Source organism: Mustela lutreola, chromosome 12, assembly GCF_030435805.1.
Source record: "Mustela lutreola isolate mMusLut2 chromosome 12, mMusLut2.pri, whole genome shotgun sequence".
Taxonomy (NCBI): domain Eukaryota; kingdom Metazoa; phylum Chordata; class Mammalia; order Carnivora; family Mustelidae; genus Mustela; species Mustela lutreola.
The window spans coordinates 52,045,749-52,063,225 of NC_081301.1; the positions used below are offsets into that span (position 1 = coordinate 52,045,749).

Sequence of the window (17,477 nt, forward strand, 5' to 3'; positions counted from 1 at the left end):
TTTGATCATTAACAGATGTTGGCATTTTAGTCTTATTCAGAAGGTATAGTTTTGAGTGAAATATCTTCCGCTTTTATTTAGTACTTCTTCAGTATTCCTTTGCGTGCAAAAATCTGATGGTAGAAATTCTCCCTTCCGTCTTGGGCTGTTCGTGTTTTCCACTATCAGGAAAAATTAAAAAACAAATCAACTTCTAACATAAAAGAAAACACCTGTTTGGCTTGGAGAAATTGGCTAGGGAGGTCTTTTCTCTGACAAGCCAGAAGCGACCATCATGGGGCCCCTTATGGGAAAAAAAAAAAAAAAATTTAAAAAAAGTCATTTTTTTTTCTTTATTTCATGTGAGCATTGGCAGAAACTCTGACAAGCAGTTCTTCATATTTTATTATGTTCTTGTCTGCAGAATCTCTGTCAGGCAAAAACCTTGTCAGCGGAAAACCTGTCGTAGGATCAGAGGAGACAAAAACAGGTGTCACACAGGCAGTCAAAACTGAAGGAAAAAAAAGATTAGGCTAAAGAGAGAGAGGCAGACAATTACATTAATGCCATTGCTTTTATCTTATAGATGTGTGTTATTATCTCGGGGTGCTGAGTGCGCAATTGCCTCAAAGAAAAGTAGACAGGAGACAAGGGGAAACTTGATAGTTATTAACTGAAGAAGCAGTGTGTCAAAGCTGGATGGGGTTCAAAGTTTTGCAAAGGAAAAAAACTGCAGGCAGCAAGCAAAGACTGTGTGGTTCTGCTTTCGGCTACATAAACCTAGTAGCAATCTAACATTTTCTACTTGGAAACAGATCATAGAGAGAAAAATTAATGAAAGATTTCATTTGGAGGTTTTTGGGGTAACATTTATCCTATATACATGTGACTGAATCATAATCTTTTCTCTCTTATAAAATCTTGACACAATGTGAGGCATGGTGAGGCATGAAGACAGGCATTTGTCAGTTCAGCTGTGTTGTTTGGATATGTTTAAAACACCTATTATCAACACACTTTTAATTAAAAAAAGCTATTAAGAAGCCCTTTTACTAAGTGTGAACATCTGTACGTGCAAGCTGTAAATTAGGAGATCACATATGTGTGCCTCAGTCAGAGACTAAATGAAGCTGGCAAGTGTTTTCTAATACTGGTTTTAAATACAGTAAAAAATCTAAAGGAAAAGTCGCTACATTTTAAAATTTGGATTTATTTTTATGATTGTGCCTGTTGGTACTAATTAATAGAATTTTCCTTCTCATTAGAAATTAGGGTCATTATTACTATCAAGTTGGTAACCAAAATTTAAAGAGCTAATGAGCATCTCCCCTCTGTTTGTTTGTTCACATCTTTTCAGGAGACTTGGCTTCTTTTCTGAAAGTTTGCACTTATTAAATATTGTACTTATTAAATATTAAACATTGGTGATGCTATAAAATAGTTTCATTTTGCCAATGGCCCAAACTCTGAAAGATGTTTAGCCTTGTTGATAATGCATACATGTCAAACAGCCAACTAGTGACTTCAGGTTGGGATGGCAACTTTGTTTCCCCATCTGCTCAATCATACACTGATCATGGGAATGGAAAAACAGACAAGGATCCCTCTAGCCTTTGACATTTTCTGTTCATGCATTTAACAATTGGTTAGTTTAGACTTTTCCTAAGACTGCCTTCTTAATCCCCCCCCTTTTTTTTATGAGCAAATCTTTATATAGGGCCTTTTATTCCTCCAGTCACAGATGCAAAGCAGTTTGATACTTGATATATGCATTAAGCAAATCCAGCAATCCAGAAGAAAACACACATGAGTGTCAGAAGTGTGTGTGATAGCCCAGAGTTTTAAGGGATTATAGTAGGAGGATAAAAAAAAGGATTGATTATAGATTTAGAATGAGATTTCAGGCTGACTTACTGGGAGAGGAAAGGAAAAATACTTGTGACACAAAGGTGACATTTATTAAGAAAAAAAAAAAGACGACGACTGAATATAATCATTCCTTTCTTTCAGGTATTTCCTACCAGATGCTGGCTTTTTGTATTACTGCTCTCTCAATTTTGAAAGATTTCTTCACTATATGTGATAGAGTTTAAAGCACATGTTCTATCAAAAATAAATATGTCTTGCATTTACAGAGTTTCCTTAGTGAAATTCTTGGTGAAACACTATTTCAAGAAAATGACATCTTAAAGCTAATAAATTAGGAGTAGGGTAATTATTCGCTTACAGAAAAGTTCACTTTTTGTTTAATAGAAGGACTTACATGGTCTGTTCAAGTAGCATATTTCAGTAGTTACTTTTAACACGAGATGTGTTTTGTAGTCTGTGTACATTTAATTCATTGATCTGTAAATTAAATAAAGCAAGGTTTGTGTAGTCAACTTTCAGCTAGCCTCGGCAACTAGAGGTTGGATAGAGCAGCAGCAGGAGGAACAATAACCCCCCAACCCTGGTTGCAGCAAGGAGAGTCAATTACCAAATCTCTTCCTAGATTTACTGTCAAGTTTGCAGATTAAATTTTCTCTTTTCCCCTTAACCACCTTCTGATGGAGTTTCTGTAAATGAGGAAAGACATGCCCCCAAAAGTGGTCCATGTAAGGAAGAAGGAGGAGAAGAAATAAAACCAAGGACTTGTTTAATCTACTAGCCAGGAGAGTGAGCTTCTGAATAACCAAGCGTTGACAGTCTACTTTTATGTGTGTCTCAGTCAGACTTTAATGATTTCCAAAGTCTGTTGTGAAGACTTTATTATGCATAAGGCCACAGGGGGGGAAATGCCAATCAGTTTGAAATATTACTGTATAGTCTCAAGTGGAGCTCCAATTCTGCCCCGGACTAATTGTGGGTGTTTGTGTGTGCATCTCCACATACTCGCAAAGCTAAATGTCAGCTAGGGATGATTAAACACTGTAGGACATAAGCCTCATTGGAACTACTTTTGTCCCCCTTTCGTCACTACACATTAGAATCACATCCATAATGGACTATAAGAGTATTCATATACTTAGTCCCTCATGTATTAAGGGACAAGAAAAGAAAATCAAGGATCATTCACATGAGGTATAAGGTATAGTAATGTAATCGGGGTGTGTGGAGGCTCAGTAGGGTTTTGTTTTGTTTTAGTTAAAAACACTGGCACGCTGTTTGTTCAAGAAAAAAAATAAACGCTTCACCCATAAGGGCTGACAGTTTTTATCACCAGGTTGGGGATCAACTTTTGCAGCTATATATCATTCCTTTTCTTCTTTCCTTAAAAAAAAATTCTTGAAGCAAGCCCTCTTTCTTTTTGGTATTAAGTATCCTAATTAATTCAACCTTGACAGTTACAGTTAGGAAAGTTGTGACTTATACAGAACATGAATTATTTTGTACCGAATTTGCCCCCAATTTATAGGTCTTTTCCCAAAAAGTAGTGAATAAAATGTACAGATCTAAGTATTACTTCAAGTTATAAGGAATTCTTCTTTTAATAGCAGTCATTGTCTGCCTTCACGATCGATTCTCTGATCCACTAAAAAGTTTTTAATATGTCATCATTGCCATTTATTAATGTTTTCCCCAAGTGCTATGGCTTTTATTCAGATCTGGCTTACGATCTTTGGGTAGGCTAAGCCTTTGCCTTGCGCCCTGATGCTCTCTTGCCTAGCAAGAGAACTGAGTCTTATAATGGGAAAGGATTGATGTTATAATGATTCCAAAGGGTCCCTTTATGATGAAATTCTAAATACGCAAAATCCCATTAAAGCTGTAGAAGTTCATGGGCTAGCTACATTGAAATGACATATCATTATATCGGATATAGTGTGCATTTCATAAAGTGTGGTATAATTGGAAATTATTGGTCATGTTAGAAAGAATGAAGAGCCACCGACCCTCATAAATTCAGAGTATTTGGGTATTTAGAATACAAAAGGGAACAATAATCTGTTTATAAGTAATCAAAACTTAAAAATCTGACCCCAGAAACTGTTCTTATAAAATCCTGTCCCTAAGAACTCTATTTCTGAACTCTTAAAGTAATTGTGGAAAGAATTCCATAAACCAATCCCTCAAAGACACATGTTAAATGTTAATCTATTAGAAATTAAAATTGTGTTCTAGGACCCAGAGCTCCTAAATGTTGACCGCTTGATGCTGTTATAATTTAGAATCCTAAGGGGAATTGAGGCAAGAGACATGGAGTTCTCGAAACAATTAGCTTTCCAATTGAAGGCTCACTTGGCTTTCTCCCAAAATGAAAGAATAGGTTTCTTTAATTTTTTTTACTTGTAAAATTGCTTCAAATTAGTATTTAAAATTTTAAAAATATCCAGGGCAGGACTGGAAATTAGTGAAATAAAAGATTTCCTTTTAGGCCATTTTCATACAAATTTTTAATTGTTTTCCTCTGCAAAGTAGGTGGTTTTGAGAAGTTAGCCCACTTCTCTCACTTTTTATTGAATGGCTGGCTATAACCTTCACACTGCCTTGCCTGAACCGCTATTAGATGGAGTCCACTGGACGTCAAGGCCTGAAACATTCAAGCATATTCCTGTGAAAACCACCTAAGTCACTTGAATCTGGCTTTTAAAGAAAGTTGTGTTTTAAAAAGTTGTGGAAAACTAAGAACTATAAACTATCACTGAGAGCCAATTTTCTAGGATCAGTGAAAAGCACTTTTATACTCCTACATTAAGAAAAAAAACTATCTGAATATGTTCTTATTTCTGTGACCTTCACAGAAAATATTAGAAGTGAAGTCTGTAGAATTACAGGTTTACATTTATTTTAATTTATTTGAAGGTTTGGGAGTAATTCCTGTTATTAAAAATTGAAATAAAAAATAGTTATTCACATTTCACTTGATAGATGCAAGTTCTTTTATAACTACTGCTCACCCACCCCAGCTCTATTTTATACATTTGAAAACAGAATTTTATAAAGAACATTACTTTGTTCTTTAAGTTAGCAATACTGTTCAAAGTGTGTGTTACTTTGTATCACTTAACTACTGCATATTTTGCATTACATTTTATACCGATTTTACATTTACATTACACATTTACAGTAATGAACCACAAAAATTCTGGCTGTTGTCCTTAATGGTGATTCTGTTTTTAACAGAAATGAGTTTTCTTCATCCAGACTTATGTGTCATTTTGGGTTCTTATCCTATGAAAGTGTTTATTAAAATTACATCCAGACTTCAATTTCTCCTTTGTCTCATAGCTAGAAAATTACCAGTTTAAGCTTCTGTTTCTGGCATTTTAAGGAAATCCAGGTAAATTATATTCTTCCCAGTTACCTAATTCACAATTTAAGAAGCTCTTGTGTAAATTTTCTTTTCTTTCTCTAACTAGTATCCATATTGTGCAGTTAGACCCTTTTATTTTTCCAAATAAAATTCTACATACTAAGAAGAGATTAATTTATATGTTGGCTTTTTCCCCCTCTAGACCTTTTATAAAAGAAAAATAAGCTTTTCTTTGTAGATCTTATTGTGTGACCATTCTCTGACCCTGTCCAAAATCTGTACCATCCATACCTTTTTCTATAGCTGGAAGACCATAGCTCTAGCACATTGATTACAAATCCAGTGATCTGTGCTATGATTTTCATAGTGTCTGTACATTATGTTCTAGTCTACGCACCCTGTCATCAAGCTTGTTTTCTTTAACAGTCCGGATTTCATATTGCTACCTAGAAATCCATTTGATTCCCCCCAATCATGCTTCAAGTGGTAGGAAAGGGAATAGATTATGCAAAGCTTAGTTGATTCCTGCTCAGATAGCAGCCCCACCTCACTCCATGAACTGCCACAATTACCTGTAACCACTGTTCTCTAGGGGAGTGTAAACATCAAAGGAGAGAACATGGGTAAAATGGAGAGTTTGGTGGCACAGTAGAATCATACATTTAGGCTTTCAATGCAAATACACTAATGGCCTTTCCTAGTCTATGTTGACTTAACTGTGTTTATCTGTTCAACAATATGAGGACTGAACACCCTTGTGTCAATTATGTGTCAGATAGAGTTGCTGCTTAACATCAAGCTCTCGTGATAAAATAGGCACATAAGTGACCCAGTAAATGGGCAGCATATGGTTGGGATGTACATGATTGGCACGCATCATTATTGAGACAGTTTGCTCTTAGATGCGGGGACCTCTCCAGACTTCATGGAAAAAGAAAATAGAACTTGAAGCTAGAAGGAAGATGTAGTCAAAAGGTAGATAAGAGGAAAAGTACTTAAAGAACAGTGTTGAAAATGAAACACTTTTTAAATGTAGCTCAGCAGATGGAACTGTCCTTATCTCACAGCATCATTGCGTACCGTTTTGCTGCTGTCTCTCATGGCCTAGAATTGGCTTTGCCTGAAAAGCCAATTAATTTGTTATCCATTTAAATTATGTTCTCATGTCACATACCCAGCTTGTAATTTTGTGTATTAATGTGTATTTTTTTTTAAGTTTGTTTTCCTCACTAGTCTGCTAACTTCAAGAGGGCTCAAGTCTTATGTGTTTTGTTCTTCACAAAATCTCCAAAATTTAGCATAGGACCTAGAAATATTCTCCTAGTAACCAAATATGGACGTGCTTAGAATGTTTGAAAAGGTAGTGTGTAACTCATTTTGTGTCATGTTATGACGATGGATAGTAAATTGATCTGGCCAAGGTCTCCTGACCCAGGTTAAGGACTCTAGGTAAAGGGGGAGGGAGGGTTTTGCTGGGATCACTATTGGAAACTTTTTTACCAGAGAAGAGACCTATTCTAATCAGTATTTTGAGAAGACTGACTTGTGGGTTGTACTTAGGTTGCACTGGGTCAGAAAGAGCAGAGATAGATCAGACCACCAGGAGTTACTTGCAGTAATGGAGTTGTGAGAGCCTTAAAAGCCTGTACTAAAGTGATAGAAGTTAGGGCAGAGAGGAGGGATTGATCCAGGAGAAACTGCAGTGGAAAAATGTATGGGTACTAAGTAGCCTGAGGTAATTTGAATGTTTTCTCTGTATGTAATGTTTAGTGAGAAGAACTGCAGCCAACAAGATAAGAATTTGTATCCATACTGTAGATCTCCTCAACTATATAAAATTAATGGACTGGAAAAAGTAGATGCAACTGTGTCAATGTATGGATATTAGCAATTTTGGGGTGGTGGGATTATAGATGATTATTTTGTTGTTATTGTTTTCTCGAATTTATGGCATTTTTTTCAAGAGCACCTGTGACATATCCATCAGAAGATAACAAAAGGTTTGTTTTAGCCTAGTTTCCGTAGTTCTACCTTTCCCAGCACTAAGAGTCAAGTACGTGTTTGGAGTTGAGAGCATGGCTCTTGGGTAGGTTGGGAATCACCTGCATAATATAGGAGTAGTTGGATTCCTAGAGGCAGCTCATCCCAGGCAGACAGCTGGAGAGGCATCAGCTCAAAATCTTCATGAATCCCCTGCAGCTCAGTTGATTTCCCCTTCAAACCCCCCCAAACTAGAAAATCTTTACTCTAAGCATCTTTTTTCTTCCCCACTTTTTTTAGGTTGGTCTTGATTCTGTGTTTTTCTTTCCTCACTCCTTGAATTAAGGAGGTGGTCCTCAACCTATTGGCTGCCACTAGCAAGAATTTTGAAAATGAAGAGCCATCCTGACATTTTCATATACTAAGTAACTTGCCAGGGTCATGCAGCAAGTAAGTGACGGAGCTGAGATTTGAACCCGTGGAGTCTGGCCCTAGAAACTTCCCTTATCTGGAGGATAACAATCTTTTTAGCATTGGGAACTTTAAATCATTGTTTTAAGTCATTATTATATCTCCTTAACTCTTATTTCCAATTCACTGTCTCCAAATGACATTACTATAAATGTAGTCTGTCACATTCGCTGGAAAGTCTTATATCATTCAACTTACATATGTCTGCAATGAAAATTAAGAAAATAATACATTATAAATAAAAACTTATTTTTTATTTAAATTTATTGTTTAACTTCATCAGGATGGTAAGATCCAAAGCAATAGAAATACTACAAATTTTTATAACTTATTAAACACAGAGTGGATTTTTGTTAGAAATATACCTGTCAATAAATTGGATGGGGCTATAATTTTTTTCTTCCCAGACAAGTTCATATATCAGTAAATGAATAGTATTCATTGTAAGAAATAGAAAAGTTACCCTATCATTTCTCATTTTTGCAGATGTAACTGCGGAGATGCCTATTCACATGAATAGGTGGGACAAGGAACTTTATCCCATCGTCCTTCACTGCTTAGAAATCATTTCACATCGTATGCCAAAAACTACACAATGATCAGTTAGTTTTGTTAAAAGGAAAAAAAGTGAAAATCACCCACCTTATTACCCAGATGTTGTTATAGTCATTTACCTTCTCGATGTCTGGAAAAAGGCATTAACAAGATGTATTAAATGTCTACATATAAATTTAGCTGTTAGTCTTTCATTTAGAGGCATATTGTTTATTCTAGTATAACAGTAAAGGTTGAGAAAATAAAGATACTGTATTAGTTATTTAAATGATTTCTGCAATATGCTTTTTATTTTTATTTTTTTGAAAAGTGATACTTTTATCATTTCAGATTCAGCTATCTTGATTGATGAAAATTTCCACCAGTGGTCATGGTCAAATTATGCTTCCAAATTTAATTTTCATTGCAAGAAATTGAACTCACATTTTGATTCAAATAAATGTATTAATATGCATTTTGAGAAAAATTATTAAAAAATCAATATGTTGTGGACTGCATTTCATAGGGTAGATTACTAAAACAGTCTACAATAAAATGTGGAGATAATAAAATTACTCCGTTTACAACAGAAATGCTATTTCTTATTACTTAATTAGTAATATTATGTAAACCTAATATTTTTTTGAAGAGTGTGTTAGAAGTCATGGGAAAAATGTCATGATTTTAGTCATGTGGTTCCATATGTGTGTCACAGTATAGTGTTGGACTTCAGGAACACATTAGGTAAGAGTTGTATATTATAAAAACATTTATTAATTTTGCTAGATCTCATGGTCAAAACTGGTTTTATGTATTTAATGAAAGCAGTTATGTACTGCTAAAAATTAAGTGCCTTGGCTTTATATCGTAATTTATGTTAGTTTTACTTTTATTAACAGGATGTGGAAAATAATTCAAAATTTTGTAAGAAATAAGCTGAGGGGCACCTGGGTGTCTCAGTCAGTTAAAAGCGTCTGACTCCTGATTTTGGCTCAAGTCGTGACTGCACGGTCATGAGATCAAGCCCCACGTCAGGCTGCATGCTCAGTGTGGAACCTGCTTAAGATTCTCTCTCCCCATCTCTCTGCTCCTCCCTCCAAAGCTCCTCCACACTTTCTCTCAAATAAAAAAGAAAGACAAAAATGATTAATCAGGGGCACCTGGGTGGCTCAGAGGGTTAAAGCCTCTACATTCGCTCAGGTCATGATTCCAGGATTCTGGGATCGAGCCCCACATCAGGCTCTCTGCTCTCCAGGGAGCCTGTGCCCTCCACCCCCTGCCTGCCTCTCTGCCTACTTGTGATCTCTGTCAAATAAATAAATAAAATCTTCAAAGAAAATGATGATTAATCATAGCTGAAATAAATATTTGGTATTTGATTAAGTAGGTTGTCTGAAAGAAATCATGTAAAATTTCTATTCACATTTTATCTAGTGTGTCTTACAAAGTTTATAGGTCCAGGAAAATATTCAGACTGAATTTAAAAGAGTAGACATGTCATAGGCTCAGGGGTTTTTCTTCCCAGGTAATGATCTCAACTCCTAGGGTTGAGTGTCAGGATTAATTGAAAAGAATGGCTTGCCTTTGAATGTTTTGGGAGGCAAAAGCCATTTTCAGTATTGGACACTTGTGCTTTGCTCTCACAAGGATACATTCTAAAGAGTGATTCATTGTTAAAATAGATAGGAATGCTAGAGGTGAATTCTTTACTCATGTCCCATTTTATGTTCTGTCTGAATTCTGAATATTCCAACACAGAACCAAGTATCAGGTTCTCCTGCTCCTTATCCATATTGGTATAGTCAGGAAATAAACCTTCCCAGGTTCTTGATGCTGTTATTAATAATTAAAGGAGGCTTCCACAAAGCCTCATTTATTTTGGCACCCAGGAGAGTTTTCCACCCTGGGCCACTGCACTGTATAAGTCAAGTCAGACTACACCATTATTTTGTAAAGAAGGAAGGGTACAATTTTTAAAGGAGAAATGGGGGTGGTTGGCTTTGTGGCTGAGGTTTATTCAGTGGCTTTTACTGCTGAACACGTGCCATGTCCCTCAAGTTGACAGCCATTGTTTTAATTCAACTTGTGGACCCTCGTCAAAGTTTTATATTTAGAATCATAAGATATTTTTATCTTATAAAATGTTTAATGTTTTCTATATCCCATTAACAGGAAATAAAATTGTATCATAAGCCTCCCACGGCTTTTGGCCTTTAGTATTAAGGCTCCTTACACTTTGCCCATCTGACTCTTTTGTACTTATCTCTAACTATTTGGCCTCAAGTATTAGACATTCTGTGGGTATTCCTTCTCTTCCATGTATCCCACTAGTTCAGTGGTTTTCAAAGTGTGGTCCCTGGCCAGCAGCATCAGCATTTTGTGGAGACTTATAGAAATGCAAACCCTTGGTCCCTACCGCAGCCCCAGCCAGAAACTCTGGGGACAGTGGCCCAGCAATCTGTGTTCTAATAAGCCCCGAAGGTGATTCTGATGCATGTAATGTTCGAGAACGTTGGCCTTTGTTCCATCTACCTAGACTGTGCTCCTCCTTTCTCACTTGCTGAATTCCTAGTTATCTTGTAAGACTGTGCCTTCCTGGCAGTTACTCTGCAATACTTTATCAAATCTCTTTTATAGCATTTATACTGGTTGTGTCTGTCTCCTTTTGAAGGTGGAGGCCACAGCATAAATTACTTTAGCTTCTGCGAGCAGCTCCTACGTTGCTGTTGAGTTAATAGTGCAGGTGAATAAATGAATGTATGCATGAATGAAGGAGAAGAGTGTTACAGGAGGAGTGGTGATCAGTAAGGTCAGCTGCTGTGAAGAGGTCATGGAGAACAATGAAGGGAAAAGCTATTGGATTTCACAGTAAAGCAGGTGTTGGTGACCTTTGAAATGCTTGCTTCAGCAGAGGGATGGCAAGAAGCCCAGATTGCTGGGAGTGAGGGACTTCCAACATGATGAAGACTTGCAAGTTTCCAGACTTACTGTTTATCTGAACATGTGGTGGAAGCAGAATTTTCTTGGGAGAAATAACTAAGTGACCTTAGGCCAGTTACTTTACTTCACTGAGCCTGTGACCTCTGAACATGCAATAAGAGTAATTCTGTGTGTTTTTAATTTTTTTGAAGGATTAAAGGAGATCATTGTAACCCCCTAGAAAGATGCCTGACTTTTAGTTAGTACTTAAATGGTCAATTTGTTTATCCATCCCCCAACACACCATTATTTTTTATCTAATAATGTTGATGGTATCCATTACCCTTTGTAAAGTTGTGTAAGATAGGAAATTGTTAAGGACACCCTATTTCTAGTCATCGCATAAATTGTGAGTAGCATTGGGCCTGGAACTAATATACCTTTAGTTGAACCACTGATAGCTGCTTTGAAATTACATGGGATGTAGCTGGAAAAGTACCCCCAAAAGTGGTTGCCTTAGTTAAGCCTCCTTTAGGTACAAATTATGGAATCCTGCTTCAGGCAGACATAAAAAAGGAGAGTGAGGAGAGATTTCTTTGGTTCATGTAACTGAAAATTCCGGCCTTAACATCGCCATATCTATGTCTTCTGGATCAAACCGTTATTATCAGTACTTGGTCTTTCTAAGACCGTCTTGCAGCCTGACGGTCTTCCATGTGATTCTCATTCTCAAGCATATAGATTGGCTGCAGATTTCCAGGAAAGAGAAGACTTCCCAGTAGTTCTAACTAAAATTCTAGAGTCAGCCTCTCCATTCAGACTTAGGTCACTTGCCCATTCTTAAACCAGGTGCTGTGCCAGGGGCTGAGATATTCTGGTTTCCAGACCTGACTCAAGGAACACAGCATTCTGGTCTGCAAAATAATTAATACTGCGTGTAGGAGAAGAGTGACTCCCCAAAGGGAAATCAAGTTTCTGGTACTAGATTGAAGGGGAATAGACATAAAGCAGGCAAAGCAGTTTGACATCATTTTATTGTATAGCAAAGTGCTTTTTTTTTTGCACTGTGCTTCCAGCAACTCTAGGAGTCCCAGCTTAAACAAGTTGAGTGGAAGAAGAGAATGACAAATTATTAGAAGTTCTCTAATCCACACGCACTCCAGCTTCATCAAGAATAGTTTTACTTTTGGGGCACCTGGGTGGCTCAGTGGGTTAAGCCTCTGCCTTCAGCTCAGGTCGTGATATCAGGGTCCTGGATGGAGCCCTGCATCGGTCTTTCTGCTCAGCGGAGAGCCTGCTTCCCTCTCTTCTCTCTGCCTGCCTCTCTGCTTACTTGTGATCTTTCTGTCAAATAAATAAAATCTTTAAAAAAAAAAAAAGAATAGTTTTACTTTTATATGTTTTTATACCAGTTTTTCTTAAGATTTCATTTGAAAATGAAATTTGGGGAATACCATTGGTATAGAGCAATTTAAGACTATTAGACCCATAAAGTATAAATGTAGGTGACCCTTTTTTCTCACTCCATTCGGCTGAACAAGTTCTTGCTCTACATTTTATTCACTTCGTTGGCCCAACTCATATTCCTAACCCCACTAAGACTCAGACTTCCGTCCTCCACAGTCAGATACAGGAAGATCATGACATGAGGCAGACTCAGTTCACCATTATTAGGATAACTTAAAAAATTGCCACTTACCCTTTGCCCACCTAGGCAACATCCCCAAAAGTTGTCGACAGCTTGGTGACTTAGTATGACAGCAGTTGTAAGGCAGAAAATTTTGATACATTCAAGAAATTTGACAGATCATAATCTTTGATGATGTATACATGTTGAAATTTGTAGTTGACACCTGCAGACTGGACAGTTTAATTTTTCAGTCCTTTGTCTGAGACTCATCTCCTAGATAATTGCTGCTTAAATCACACTCAGGTTTTTTCCCTTATCTACTGTTGACTTTCTTTAAATATCTGGGCTACACTTTCATCCTCCATATCAGTATAAATGTGGCCAGGTGCCTATTTATGTAAATAAAGTTTTATTGGAATGCCAACACGCCCATTAGTTTAAGTCTTATCTGCTCTCCCTCTGTAACAGCAGAAGTGAGTACCTGTGAAACAGAATGTTTGATCCACAGACCTAAAATATTTACTGTCTGGCATTTTACAGAAAAAGTTGTAGATCCCTGCCATGTATTTATGTGGCTATAACAGTATTTCTCCTTTTTGACATGGCATATTTATGAACAAAAATTAGGTATATTCTTACTCTCTGTTGTTCTCAAAAGCATATCTAGGGAAATGTTTTTGCTTTACCTTTCCACTTGTACTCTTTCAGTTGTCTGAACAACCTCTCTTTGTTTCTGGAGCCTAAACACTTTAGTCCTCTTTCCCTCCTTAAACTGCCAGTTCTTTTTTGAGGAGCAGGAGGGAGAGGGTGACAGCTTTCCAACCAGCCCTCGAACACATAGGTACACACACCTGTGTGTACTTAATGCATGGCTGTAGGCACCAAACGTGGGAACAGAAATTGAGACTTGGTGTCATCTTTATTTCCCCTCTTTCCCCCCCTCTTTTGTCCCCTCTTCATTTCCTGCTTGTCGTGCTAGCAGTATAGTTGGTGAAGAAGTGTTTGATGCAAACCTGGAGGGGTGGATGAAGGGAAACGGGAGAGGAGCAGATTTCCCCCAACCTGGTCACTGGATTCTGTAAGCAGAGCAGCTTACCCATCAGAAGGCTGAGTAGTAAGGCTCTACTTGAAGAAGAACAGGGATAATAATACCCCATTCCTACATTTTTGCAGTCTAAATGCCCTATGGAATGAGAGAAGACTTCAATCCCTAGGCTTGTGAATCCCTTATCTTTCCCAAACGTTAAATTAATTTTTAAAGCTATTTATTCAAAGTTGACTTAACCACTAGAATAGGAAAGATCAGACAAATCAGCTGCAAGAAATGAAGTATGAGGAAACCCGAACTCTTTGACAAAGTATTCCTGGGAGTAAATGTGTTGAATGAAGCCAGCGGGTAAATGATAAGGGCCTTTACACTGTGGATGTAAGAAAGCAATTTATCAAGAGTACATGAACTCTCTGGTGACCACAAGTCAGGAGGAAACGAGAGTGGAGGAGGAACCCTGAAAAAATACATTTGAAATACTAAAAAAAAAGTGTGTGTGTGCATGTACTTTTAAATACCTGCATTAATATGCAGAAATACGGGCATCTTCAAACAGGAGTTGCTCAGACCGCGCAGGTACGGGAGTCTATTCTGTGAGGGTCTGCAGTGCTGGGAAGAGAGGTTGAGAAAGCCAGGCAGTGCCTTTAGAACTTGCAAAAACCTTGGGTGCTCTCAGGTGTAGTTACGATTTGAGCCTGGTTGTTGTCTGATATCCATTTGCCTGACTTATGAGATTAGATGACCATCTTTCAGGCTCACATGTTTATCTTTTTTAATCTCTGGAAGGTCATCTGTGTATAATTCTGACAGTTGATCTAAGGCTTTTGTGCTCTCTTAACGAGTTCAAAGCACCTCTCACTCATTATCCCATTAATCTTTGAGCCTTGTGGATGAGACAATGTTATCTTAATTGTTCACTGTAGAGAAACTGAGGAAAAATGTAATTACATTATCTGCAGCAAGGTTCCCAGGAGCTCAGATAAGGATGGGGACTAGAATGTATGACCTTATCTTGGCTTTTAGATCTAGATATAACTTCTTAGACTTGAGAAAAAGGCCTGAAGTGTTTCCTGGGAAGATGGTCATCCTCAGTTTTCTGTACTGAGGTAACACCCCTGAAATACATAGAAATTCTTCCACTTTGAGGTTTGTCATTTTTTGCCTATTTTCATCTGATACTAAACCCTTGTCAGAGCTGTTTATAAAGAGTGACCAAGTTACACCATGAATTCCTTTTTCTTGAACAGGCCAGTGAACATTAAACTGTCTAACAAGTAAATAACAAGAGGTAGAGTGGGAAAAACTACCTCTTGGGATAATCCCTGCTTGCTAATTTTACTTGAGTTACATTACGAGCCTTTATCTCCTCACATGGGGTTTTTTAACCCTGTAATCTAAAAAGCATGCTCCTCTTCCTCTTTAAACCACTCAAGTATGATAAGGGGTGAGTCTTATTCAGAAAACTGATATTGGTTTGGCCTATGCTTATGGCAGGAGTCGGGAATTGTTTGTCCCTCTGGGCTATCTTTCTGAAAGTCGAATTTGTTTATTTGCTGTTGTCTGTAATTTATAGACATACCAAATCAAAAGGAAAAGGTAAAAGCAGGGAGGAGGTGGGACGAGAACTGTTTCCATTGCAAAATCTCACTTAAACATCTGTAGGCATGATCCATCTGTGGAAATGGAACCCTGATGACATCCATTGACTTGTTTCTACTTTGTCTCTGCCCTTTCCCTCCATGTCTGTATTCCTGCCCACCTCTGGAACTCTGGTGGGACCACCACAGCCTTGGATAAGCTCAGCACGCAGCACCTGTACCACCCCACCCAGGTGGAGATTGTGCAGTCCAACGTGGTGTTCGACATCAGCAGCCTGATGCTCTACGGGACGCAGGCGGTGCCCGTGCGGCTAAAGATCCTGCTGGACCGTCTCTTCAGTGTCCTGAAGCAGGAGGAGGTGCTGCACATACTGCACGGCCTGGGCTGGACGCTACGGGACTACGTCCGGGGGTACATCCTTCAGGTAGGGGGAGGACGGCGCCGCTGGTGTCCCGCCAGCTCCGGGACGGGTTGAGGGAGAAGCCTCGCCAACCTGGTCTCTTTCCTGCCCCTCACAGGCCTGGGAGTGCACACGCTCTTCTGATTAAGGTGGTCCCTTCGGCAGGCTTGTCAGAGAGCTAGAAAGAAGGAACTGTGTCCCAGCAGGCTGGCACTGGGCCTCAGGGGTGGATAGTAGAAAGGAACAAGTGGCCTGTTGCCTAGCATTGCTGTTTGCATCTTTTTAAACTCAGCTCTCTCTCTCCCTACAACGTGGGCCTCCTGCTTCTCCAGAAAGTCTGATTGTAGCCCCACCGAAGGGAAGGGCTCTTGGAGGTGGGTGACGTGTTCGTGAAAATCTGAGATTACATTTCTTCTGGGTTTAGTAGGGCTTTTGCTTGCACCGTATTTATAGGTTTAATGGTTTGTTTTTTGTTTTGTTTTGTTTTGTTTTTTTGGTTGTCTGTGTGCCCTAATTATTGCTTCTTCATCTGAATCAAAAGAACCGTAACCTCTGTAAACTCTCTGCTTTTGTAACCAGTAAACCTCCACATTCCAAAACACAGACATGGTTGTAGAATTGGCTTTCACAATACCTGCTCTTCCAACCTGAGCCTCTTCTTTGTTATCAGTGGCACTTGTGACCTGGTAAGGGTCTTAAGACTTCTCCTGGAGGCCTACAGCCTCCACTTCCCACCCCCACCCCAACCTCCCTGCATTTTTCGTCATTTTTTGCAGTATGTCATGAGTCGCTTTGCATTATGTACTTTGCCTCTGAAATGTTTTTATGGCCATCTGTCTTCCTACGACCCTTGAAGGGTAAATGTTGAAAACAGCATGTTGGGAGACCCCAGGATCCAAAAAGACTACACTGGACGATGAAGAAGTACTCCCTCCTGCCAAAGGAGATCACAGTTGGAGAAGGTAGAATCTGAAGTGATTTTTAAAATTTCTTGTGGGAATAATACCAGGAGAATTGATCCCCTTAAAAACAAAAAAACAAAAAAACAAAAAAAAAAACCTGCTTTTGGCTCTGCCAGCCTTGTTTATTTCCCGAATCACCATGTGTTGTGTGCAAGGTTTTGGCTGCCAGCTTGGTATGTGATGAGTGGAGGGCCTCACATCTCCCCCTTGCTTTAATCTGGCATAAAAACCCACACATTCCTGTCATTCTCCTATGTGGTACCTCCAGGTGTTAGCTAGGGCAGGAGAGCAGAGAGGTGTGATGACAGGAAGGAGAGAGAGACAGGACGGTGGAAGAACCCGTCTGCTCCTGTGACTGCTTTGGTCGGTGTTGAATCATTCCTTAGTTTAGTGAGGTGTCAGCTTGGAAGGCACAGAGAATTTGGCCCTCAGAAGACAAGATGATGATGATAATAGGAATAATTATATATTACGTTTTTAGTTTATAGAAGATTTTCACAAGCATTATCTCATTTGCCTCAGGATGGGGGCATTTCAGTGGGGTGAGTGGAAAGTTAAGTCTTGGGTGGTCAGGGGACCTGAGGGGTCATGAGGTCCAGAAGGAAGAGGCCAGGAAAAATAAAGCATGGTACCTGCTCATACTGGCCTGGAACAGATATGGTGCCGCATCCTTCTACATTTATTCTACAGAAGGGAGTAAAGCGCTTGCACATATTTGAACA

General features: G+C 38.6%; 1 protein-coding gene across 9 annotated transcripts in view; it reads left to right on the forward strand.

Moving 5' to 3' along the window:
- Nucleotides 1–17,477, forward strand: part of BNC2 (basonuclin zinc finger protein 2) — a 431,681-nt gene that overhangs the window by 283,070 nt on the left and 131,134 nt on the right. For all 9 annotated transcript variants that reach the window (XM_059143441.1, XM_059143448.1, XM_059143449.1 and 6 more), the window contains one exon: nt 15,582–15,817. In XM_059143441.1, the coding sequence (XP_058999424.1) occupies nt 15,582–15,817 (236 nt within the window). The remainder of the gene's footprint in view (nt 1–15,581; nt 15,818–17,477) is intronic.